Source organism: Quercus lobata, chromosome 11 (genome assembly GCF_001633185.2).
Source record: "Quercus lobata isolate SW786 chromosome 11, ValleyOak3.0 Primary Assembly, whole genome shotgun sequence".
Taxonomy (NCBI): Eukaryota; Viridiplantae; Streptophyta; class Magnoliopsida; order Fagales; family Fagaceae; genus Quercus; species Quercus lobata.
The window spans coordinates 9841464-9852733 of record NC_044914.1 but is presented as its reverse complement, the minus strand read 5'-3'; the positions used below and the strand labels follow the sequence as shown (position 1 = coordinate 9852733).

The 11270-nt window shown below is 41.0% G+C and overlaps 1 protein-coding gene across 1 annotated transcript; it reads left to right on the top strand.

Moving 5' to 3' along the window:
- The first annotated feature begins 8355 nt into the window (after positions 1-8355).
- Positions 8356-9239, top strand: LOC115968157. The gene is made up of 2 exons (XM_031087459.1): positions 8356-8480; positions 8945-9239. Exons 1-2 carry the CDS (start codon positions 8411-8413, stop codon positions 9217-9219), a joined length of 345 nt encoding a protein of 114 aa, XP_030943319.1. The 5' UTR covers positions 8356-8410; the 3' UTR covers positions 9220-9239.
- The last annotated feature ends 2031 nt before the right edge of the window (positions 9240-11270 follow it).

The following is an 11270-nucleotide window of genomic DNA, read 5'->3' as shown; positions in this document are numbered from 1 at the left end:
AAGAATGCCGTGCAGCGAATTTGAATAATGGTCGTAATAATGTTAGACTACGCACGTACCTTGAAATTGCACAAGAGTTCTAAGTAATAATTTCCCCTAAGTCTGTGGTCCGAGGGGCCATGCAGGACTTAGGTTCTGTTTAAAACTTGGATAAGTTGCATAAGTAATAATTTCCCCTAAGTTTGTGGTCCGAGGACCCATGCAGGACTTAAGTTCTGTTTAAAACTTGGATAAATTGCATAAGTAATAATTTCCCCTAAGTCTGTGGTTCGAGGAGCCATGCAGGACTTAGGTTCTGTTTAAAACTTTGAATAGTTGCCACAAGTAATAATTTCCCCTAAGTCTGTGGTCAGAGAGCCATGCAAGACTTAGGTTCTGTTTAAAACTTGAATAAATGCCGTAAGTATTAATTTACCCTAAGTCTGTGGTCCGAGGAGCCATGCAGGACTTAGGTTCTGTTTAAAACTTTGAATAGTTGTCATAAGTAATAATTTCCCCTAAGTCTGTGGTCCGAGGAGCCATGCAGGACTTAGATTCTGTTTAAAACTTGAATAAATTGCATAAGTAATAATTTCCCCTAAGTCTGTGGTCCGAGGAGCCATGCAAGACTTAGGTTCTGTTTATAACTTGAATAAATTGCATAAGTAATAATTTTCCCTAAGTCTGTGGTCCGAGGAGTCATGCAGGACTTAGGTTCTATTTAAAACTTTGAATAGTTGCCACAAGTAATAATTTCCCCTAAGTCTGTGGTCCGAGGAGCCATGCAGGACTTAGGTTCTGTTTAAAACTTGAATAAATTGCATGAGTAATAATTTCTCATCACAAGATCACCTGGACCTAAAGGTCGCAGTTTAACATTAGCATCATATCCTTGTCTCAGCTTCTAATGATAATAGGCCATATGGATCATTGCTTTTTCCCTTCTTTCCTCGGCTAAGTCTAGACTTCTCCTCAATAACTCGTCGTTGTCGTTTGGGGTAAGGAGTTAGACCTCAGTGTGGGAAAGCTGTTCTCGATTGGGAGCACGGCCTCAGCCCCATAGGTCATCGAAAAGGGGGTTTCACCTGTTGACCGTTGCGGCGTCGTCCGATAGGTCCATAAGACGTGTGGGAGCTCTTCCACCCATCTCCCCTTTGCCTCATCCAGCCTCTTTTTCAGTCCATTCACTATGACCTTGTTCACGGCCTCGGCTTGTCCATTTCCTTAGGGGTAGGCGGGAGTGGAGTACCGGTTAGTGATCCCAAACTCGCAGCAATATTCCCTGAAGTTCTTGTTATCAAATTGTAGACCGTTATCTGAGATGAGTGTGTGTGGAGTTCCGAAGCGGGTAATAATGTTCTTCCAGATGAATTTCTAGGCATCCACGTCCCTAATGTTGGCCAAAGGTTCAGTCTCCACCCATTTGGTGAAGTAATCGGTTCCAATTATTATGTATCGCTTATTCCCTGCAACTTTATGGAAAGGACTGACAATATCAAGACCCCATTGAGCAAACGGCCAGGGGTTGGAGAGGGGGTTGAGGACCCCTCCGGGTTGGTGGATATTTGGGGCAAATCTCTAGCACTGATCACACTTCTTTGCTTATTCTTGGACTTCTCTTTGCATGTTCGGCCACCAGTATCCTTGGATGAGCGCCCTGTGCGCTAGTGACCTCCCTCCGGTGTGACTTCCACAAAACCCCTCATGTAACTATTCTTGTAAGGACTCGGATTCTTCTGGATGTATACAAAGTAGGTACGGCACAGAGTAGGAGCGCCGATACAGTTTGTGGTCTTCCGATAACCAGAATCGAGGAGCATTCCTCCGTATCTTTTCGGCCTCCAGTTTTCCCCCTGGTAGGGTGTCGTCTTTGAGGAAGTTCTTTATAGGATTCATCCAGCTGGGATTCTTTCTAATCTAATGGACCTGAGCCGGGTCTCTTCTAATGTGACTCGCTTGGACTAGATCTTCGACAAGGATCATTCACGGCAGATCATGCGCCGAGGACATGGCGAGAGTGGCCAGCGAGTCTGCATGGGTGTTCACACTCCTGGAAACGTGTGTTAGATTGAAGGATTCAAAACTCGACTGTAGGCGTTTGACTTATCCGAGATACTCTTGCATTCTAACATCTCTAGCTTCCAACTCACCCATCACTTGGCCAACGACCAATTTGGAGTCCGAGAATGCTTCCATTACCCTTCCGCCCAATTTTTGAACCACTGTCATCCCTTGAAGTAAGGCTTCGTATTCGGTCTCGTTGTTTGTAGCCGAGAACCTGAGTCTCAATGATTTCTCGATGGCAATACCGTCGGGCGATATTAAAACTATCCCAATTCCGGATCCTCTTTGGTTGGCCGCGCCATCCACGTAAACCCTCCAGCGCGAGGTCTCCCCTACTGAAATTGTGCCAACTGATTTTCCATCCATGTCTTTCTTCTCGGTTATTGTCTTTACAGAGGGTTCAGCGAATTCTGCGACTAAGTCCGCGAGGACTTGACCTTTGATAGAGGATCTGGGCATATATTTAATATCAAAGGCTCCCAAAAGTGCACTCCATATGGCGATCCTTCCGGTGTAGTCGGCACTTCGAAGCACCGCTCGAAGGGGAAGCTGGGTTAGAACGATGACTGTGTGTGCCTGAAAGTAATGAGGGAGCTTCTTTGTGGCGTGCACTACTGCCAGAATTGCTTTCTCCAATGGTAAGTATCGCACTTCGGCCTCATGTAGTGATTTACTCACGTAGTACACTGGTCGCTATACCCCGTCGTCATCTCGTATCAGTACCAGTCTTACAGCATGAAGGGCTACGGCTATGTATGCAAACAGTACCTCGTCTGCCTCAGGGCTAGATATGATGGGTGGTCGCGACAAGTATTCCTTAAGTTGCTGGAAGGCCCGGACACAATCCTCCGACCATTCAAACCCCTTCCACTTATTTATCAAGAGGTAGAAAGGTCGACATTAATCTGCAGATCGTGATATGAACCGGTTTAATGCTGCGATCATGCCAGTGAGCTTCTGTACTTCTTTTGGATTCCGAGGAGCCTGTAGGCTGTTAATCGCTTTGATTTGGTCGGGACTCACTTCTATTCCCCTGTGGGTTACCATATAGCCTAAGAATTTCCCAGATCCGACCCCGAATGAATACTTGGAAGCATTGAGTCGCAACTTGTGCTCCCTTAAGATAACAAAGATGATTTCAAGGTCTTTCACGTGCTCGGACACCATTTTACTTTTTACAACCATATCGTCTATGTAAACCTCAATAACTTTGCCTAGTTGTGGTTCGAACATCCTGGTCATCATCCTTTGGTAGGTTGACCCTGCGTTCTTTAGTCCGAATGGCATCACCTTATAGTGATAGTTTCTGACAGGTGTCATGAACGCCGTCTTCTCCTTATCTTCTAATGCAAGGGGTATCTGATGATAACCCTGGAAGGCGTCCAGGAAACTCATTCGAGGGTGGCCTACAGTTGCATCCACCAATCGGTCGATTCGCGGTAAGGGGAATGGATCTTTCGGGCATGCCTTATTTAGGTCTGTGAAGTCTATGCAGACTCGCCACTTCCCCGTTTTCTTTCTTACCACCACCGTGTTTGCCAGCTATTCGGGGTAAAAGACCTCTTTAATAGCCCCTGCCCTTTTTAGTTTTGCCACTTCGTCTCTAACGGCACTAGCATGTTCCTTTGAGGGGCGTCGAGGTGGTTGCTTCTTTGGAATGGAAGATGGGTTAACGTTCAGGTGGTGACAAATAAGGCTAGGATCAACCCTCGGGGCGTCGTAAGCATCCCATGCAAACACATCGACATTTCTTCTTAGAAATCCGACCAGTTCCTCTTTTTCTTGAGGAGGCAACTCGGAGCTGACCTGGAAAAATCTCTCCGGGTCGTTGTCGATGATAAACTTTTCTAAACTTTCACACCTTATCTCCTTGGCTGGCTCATTGTCTTGCCCTGCCGAGGTGGCTGGTTGCTATAAGTTCCCAGAGGCCGAGGACTCGGCATGGGACTGATGTGAGATGGCGGCCACCATACATTGCCTGGCCATGGCCTGATCTCCACGAATCTCTTCTACTTGGCCTCTGGATGGGTATTTTACTTTTTGGTGAAGTGTGGAGGATACAGCTTCTAGGGTATGGATCTATGGCCTGGCTACTATCGCTGTGTAGGGTGAGTAGGCATCGACCACGATAAAGTTCACCTCCACCACCTCTGATCCAGTCTGTATGGTTAGTCTGATCTGCCTTTTTGGCGTAATAGTCTTCCCCTCGAAGCTAATAAGGGGAGAGTCATAAGCCGTCAAATCCTCCGGCCTCAGGTTCAGCCCCTTGTATAGATCAGGGTACATTACCTTTACTGCGCTTCCTGGGTCTAATAACACCCTTCTCACATCGAAGTCTCCGATTCTCAGTGTAACCACTAAGGCATCGTCGTGGGGTTGGATAGTTCCCCTCTTATCCTCGTCCGAGAACCCTAGTATCAAAGAGCTTCCTTTTTTAGACCTTTTAGGTTCCCTTTGCCTATCCTCGAAAGGGAGCCGACCAACAGGCAGTACCTTGGAAGGAGATGGCCCAGTTCTTCCTGGTGCGGCGAGGATGACGTGTATCATCCCGGTGGGGGGTCTTAATGACACATCCTTTCGAGGCTCTTACATTGCCTGACCCGGATGGCTGCTCGAGGGGTGCAAAAGGTGACGTAACTTCCCTTCTCGGACCAATTGATCTAGGTGATTCCATAGATTCCTGCAATCCTTAGTGGTATGCCCATGGTCCTGATGATAGTGGCAGTACAGGTTCTGGTTACATTTTGAAGGGTCTCCAGCCATCTTTCCCGGCCATCTGAAGAAGGGTTCGTTCCTTACTTTCTCCAGAACTTGTTGTACTGGCTCCCTGAACACGGCATTCACCGTTTGCATGTTACTCTGTCCAGCCTGTCTCGAAAAATCTCTCCTCGGCTAGTTATGGTTATATCGTTCCAAACTGAAATCATTCGCTTTGGGGGGAATGATCTTCTCCTTTCCCTTTCCTTGTAGCTGATCTTCTTCCATCCTTTTGTATTTGTCGATCCTATCCATCAACCGATGAACGTTGGCAACTGGTTTACTAGTGAGAGATTTCCTTAAGCCATGGTCGGTGGGGAGACCACTTTTGAATGTGCTGATAGCAACATCATCATGGTTCTCATCTAATTCGTTATACATCTTCTAATATTTATCCGAATATGCTTTCAGGGTCTCTCCCTTGTGCATGGACAAGGATAATAGCGAACTGAGGGGTCGAGGGACTCTGCTATTTGTAATAAAGCGAGAGCAGAGAGCCTGAGTGAGCTGCTTGTATGAGCCTATGGAGTTCGTCTTCAGGCTGTTGAACCACCTCATCACCATTGGTCCCAAGCTGGATGGGAAGACTTTGCACATCAGGGCTTCATTTTGCGAGTAGATAGCCATTTTCTGGTTAAACTGACTCATGTGCTCCACCGGGTCTACTCGGCCGTTATAGATGGTGAACACTGGTTGATTAAAGCGTTGAGGCAACTTAGCCCCTTCAATTCTATACATGAAGGGTGATCTTGAAATCTGGTCCAGCGCCCTATTCATAGCATCGTTTCCCGAACCCTTGCTGGATGGGCTCTCATATTTTTGTACAGGGCGTGGTTCCCTTTCGTAAGAAAATGTTTCACTTGGGGGGGTTCTCGACCTCCGTCGATAACTCACTTCCTCCCCATTAGAGGACTCATCTGAGCTAGAGGGAGATCGCTTTCGTTGTACACGTTGTAACTTCCTTTTTAGGTCATCTATCTCTCGCTGCATGGCCTGTTGACTATTTCGCCTCTGGGATACGTGACTACCTATCTGGGTGTGACTCTGGCTCGTTTGGGTAGTATGCACGCTTCCCTCACGATTCCCTCTGCCGCCTGGGTTGGCAAGGTTATTCTGCCGCTGGGACTCAATGGGTTCTGTCTGTTGAGGGTTAGCCTGGTGAGGATTCTCTTGGTGTGGACCTAGTTTTGCCATGCTCGACTGTTGTGCTTACTGATACTTTAGCTCTTCCCATAAACGGCGCCAATTGTAGGGGCACGATTTTGGTTGACCCGGTCCTTGATGGTCAGGCCTTGGCCCAAAAGGTCCCACACAATGAATTTCTGTAGAGTGTGGGCTGAAGAACTTGGTTCCAGTTGGTTTAAACGGTTTGTTGCATGGGTTCAGGAGATATAGAAACAAGAATGAAGAAAGTGGATGTGAAGGGGGGAATTTTATTCATGGGCATGCATTCGTACAATGAACCCTTGCTCCTCTGTTCCTTCTTTTCTTTTTTCCTCCGTCCCCTTCTCTTGGGGGACTCTTACATATTATATAGGCCCTCTTTTATCATCTGGGCCTTACACTTGTTGATCATCCAAACCCCTACATGAGCACCTGTCCCATCAGACACCCCTACTTGAGCACCTGTCCCATCAGACACCCCTACCAGTTCTTTGTGAGTTGCGGTGACCAAGGTAACACTGTTCAGGGGTCTTCTCTTCATTAATGCGGTCAGGAGAGTAGTTGTGGTGCATTTAATGTGGTGGTGACAGCCTTTGCTAGGATATTTTGGGTTTCCTTTCTTTTTACGTGCTTGGAGTGAGGGCTACAGTAGCTGGGATGCACCTTTGACCTGGACTTTGGAACGTCCGAGGAGGAATTACTCCTCGGACGTGTCTTCTTTGCTCCAGTGGGCCTGAGCAAGGATTTTGGGCCGCGACGCCTCCTCGGACAGAATGGTCCTCGGATGGGCCCAGGACCCAGCCAACCTACTATTCTGGGCCGGTCCCCACAATTATAATTTTATTTTTTTCGGTTCTTGAGAGCATATTCCCAAGTTTATGTTAGAATAGGCAATGACAATCCAACAACCACAATCATGTCAGTTTATAACTTTTTTTTTTTAATTAAAGCATTAGTCTTCTAAGAGTTTCTTACAAAAAATATTTCTAAGAATTTCTCTTAAATTATTTTAAAATCCAAGAAGGCATTTACAGACATTAACACGACATTGTTAAGCGGAGGAGTGTACCCAGCTAAAATCTTCCCACTTTCTTCCCATAATTTCAAATCGTTGTGTGCTAGTGAAGGGTTAAACTATTGCAAATATGAAATATGATCGATATTGTTTCTTGAATTGTGAAAACTAAACGGTATTCCTTTTTACTTTATCTTTTCTGCTCGAAGTGGGCTATGCCTATGACAATCCAACAACCATATGACAAGTTAGTAGTTTAAAGCTTTAGTTTTTCAAGACCTAGAAAATGAAATGGCATTTTCAAACAAGATGACATTTTTATAAGCATTTTTTTTTTTGGGAGATAGTTAAATTGAAAGAGAGGGAGAAGTGGACATCGAACCTCAAACGTGGGGCAATGACTATCACTTGATTAATATTGATGATCCCCATATTTTAAAGCAAAATGTATAGATATATAACTATGTCCATTTTTAGCACTCCTTTTCACACCTAACTAAAAGAAAAACAAAAAAAAAGCTTATGTGACAACTCGTGATTGGTACATAAGTTGACAAAAAATTCTAGGGTTATAATGAATTCCACACTCATTTCATAACTCTAAATGATTTGACTGATTGTGAGTAATAGAAAAAAAGTGGTGAGCTTATGTGAAAATGACAAATAACTTATCACTTCCGTCACATAAAATAATTGTTAAAATACGTGTGGAGTTGGTTGTGGTATTAGAATAATTGAAACATATATAGGTTGTTGATATTGGTTTGGAAGTATAAACAGGTTATGAATATGGGTGTGAAAATTGGGTATGTTCGTAGGTAGATTCGTTAATTTAATCTAAAATAAGAACTAAAAACAAAGAGGATTGTTACATTTATAATATTTTCATAATACAGATTTTTATTAGTTCTAATTTCAACTCATCATTAAAATTACATTTTTTTATCCACCAGTAACAATATTACATTTAGAATTTGTTGTCAAACTATAGTTTACATTATTTCTCAAAGACAAATATGATGAGTCATGAGTGCCTTCTTTATTGATGTGGACTACTAAGAGTCACTGACTGACTGATACATGGAATGAGACACAGTTAGCCGAACGAGACTTTAATGGAATTTTTAAATGTATAGTAGAAACTAGGATGGGAAGAGCCAAAAACTCAAAGTAAGAAATTGATGCAGGAAATGGGGACTTGCTAGCTAGAATGTACCAAATAATAACACGAATGTGAGACGTCTAGTACATATCTCAAAGCAACGTGTACATGGATTTCGGTGCCTTTCTTGCCGCGTGCTCTTCTCTCTTCATCTTCTTAGTAATATAAATACAAACCCACCTCAAATTTTGTTTTTTTGTATATTTTTTTGGGGCCTTGATCGTGGCTCTTCTCCTAGAGCCCGATCATAGAGCTATAGCTACAGCTCAATGAATTTGCTGCACAGAATGAAGAGAGCTTTGGTTGCTATATCTACACGAATCAATTCTCGTAAATCTGGTTAGTTTTTGCTTTTATTCATCAACAAGTTTGCCTTAACATACTCTCTCACCCAAACTTTTCACTACCTCTCATATTTTTTTAGTGATCTTTTCAGTGTCCAGAGACTATTGTTAATTCATTGTGATTTCTGACTGATCATTAAATAAAAGATTTCTTTTCTATGTTTCAGTTTCTTGTTTTGTTGGGAAAACAATTTCATTCTTTACTCATAGTCAGTTTTGATGACATTGTTGTACTAAGAAACATGCATGAATGTGATCAAGTTCGAAATGAATTTGATTAAGTTTGAAATGTGTATTTATGTCCCATCATTTAGTCTTAAAAATAATCTCATAACATTTATACTATATTAAGTATCAAAAATAAAGTCTTAATCTATTTATTTCACTTAAAAGGTAGTAATTACAATAAGAAAAATTTATTGTTTTAGATTTGATATATAAAATTTGTTGACAAAGCAGGTGGTGGTGTAGGCAGAGGTGGCAGCACTAGTACAAGTGATTATGGTCTGTTGAAACTACGAGATGATGTACAGATGTGTGGATACAAAGATGTGCAAGTTATGTGGAAAATATTAAGCGGATCACAGATAGATCAGCAGATGGCTAATGCTGCAGCAGCAGCTAAAAGTGAAACCACAGTGGCTCAACCTCTCAAACGCAACAAGAAACGTCGACCCTTTTGGAAATTGTTCTTTTGGAATAACCATAGGGGCACATCCTCTTTGTTTAGTTAAATTATACTAGTAATTTGGAAGGAGAGACCTTAGTTTAGATACATTTTGTGGCATGATTATCTACCAATGGGTATATATATTGTATGTTGCTACATTTCTTATTGTAAATATCAAATATATATGTATATATATTTCATCGTTCCTCTATTTCTTGCAAAGTAAATATATTGTGTAAGTAATTTGTTCCCCATGAAAGTTTGGAAGCAATGAAGAGGTGCTCAAGAGAGGGGAGAGAAGGGGATTGGGAAATGTTATCCATTTTCATTGTTCTAATGTAATATATATTTACACTAGACTTGTTAGTCCAAAGTGGATAACAAGCCCAATGGGAGCTTAAATTTAAATAAATACACTAAGAGAATTATTCTTAAAAGTTATTATATACATAAGATTTCTCTTGAGAAATCCATATAAAAAAGAACAAATAAAATCTTGGCAAACCAAATTAAAAAAAAAATGCTAATCATGCCTTTTTGTGTATAGAATAGGCAACTGTACATATATGCAATCCTGTTAAAAAAAACAATATATACTGTTAGGTTCTAAAAGATTAGAACAATTGGCAAAATGTGAACAAAAATTTGTCTAAATATAGATTCCAAAGTTTATAGGTATGATTAGACAATACTCAAGATGCTGCAAGTCAGAATACATGAATAAGGAAGTTGTAGGTTCAGGAAATTTGAAACACAGGTTTGACCAATTGAGATGCGTTTTTGTAGATTTTAATTTTCGCCCAACAGTTCATTAAGCTCATTAAGTGATTAGAGTTTCAGATCTAATCCTCCTACCATTTAAAGGAAACCCTAAGATATGTTTTGTTATGACTTTGGAGGTGCTATTTTGAGATCTAAAAGGTATTGTGCCTTCTTCTTTCAAAGTTACTATCAAAACTACATCTACACATTATTAGAACCGGTAGATCCGAAGTTGCTGCATACAAAATTATGCATAGCTGATAATTTAAAGTTTTGAGTGGGATTTAAGAGTCACAAACATGGATGTTTGTGTTCAACAAATTCAGATAGAAGAATCCGTGAATTTGGAATTGCATGTGGTCACGTGAGTAAGTACTACAAGAGGTAACTTTAGATTTAGGGAAAAATCTAATGTAAAACTTCCATTCTATTTAGTGAATTTGTTGCCTTGATTATAGATTAGGTTAAATCCTTCACAGATTTTTTTACCTTGAAACTGCTAGTTTCATTGGTTTTCCTAAGTCTTCATATTTCTTACTTTTTTTTACTTTTCCACACTAAATAATATGATTGTATGTGTTTAACCTAGATCTGAATAATAAGCCTAAGTATTAACTTGGTTAATTAATTAGGTTAAATAATATGAGTGTACAGAGGTCTAAACGAACTAACATATACATACATCGACAATAGCGATTGGTGAAGCCAAATTTTTTTTCTTTGAGGCCAAGCTAAATAGAATGAAAATTTTAAGTAAAAAAAAAAATAAAATTATATGAGAAAACTTCATGTAGAAAACATCTCATTAGGTCATTAAGTTATTGAGATTCAAATTGTAGATAATCTGGCTTTCTAAATTGAAAATGGTTCAACTTTGAGGTTGTTAGTCGATTGGAGGCCAGAGTGGTCCGAATGGAGCTATGCTAGCAATAGAGATCGGATTAATGGCGAGTTAGGCAATTACATGACTGATTAGTGAACTCAGCGCAAGCTCAATGAGTCAAATATGCATGGTGGCGTAGAGGCTGAAGCGTAGTGAGTATAGTATGGCTATATATAGCAAAGTGGCGAGACTGTACCTATAGAGGATTTTTTGTTTTTTATTAGCTAATTATTTCAGAATTTGTTAAATAGAAAGAAAATTTTTGTTGTTTTGTATTTTTTGACTGATTGATTTTTTTTTTTTTTGGTTATTTGTACCAATTTAATTTTTTTGGGTTGTTATGGATCAATTTAAGAATTTGAGGAAACAATTTGAACCTAAAGACATGATATATATTGAAAATTACATTGTTACATCAGAAAGTATAGCTTGCATCTATTGAGCAGGCAAATTTTCCAACCAAACACAAA

Excerpts from the sequence above, each read along its gene's own strand:
- LOC115968157 (XM_031087459.1), top strand. The coding sequence starts at position 8,411 with ATGAATTTGCTGCACAGAATGAAGAGAGCTTTGGTTGCTATATCTACA. Across the intron at positions 8,481-8,944 it reads AATCAATTCTCGTAAATCTG|GTGGTGGTGTAGGCAGAGGT; the intron begins GTTAGTTTTTGC and ends TTGACAAAGCAG.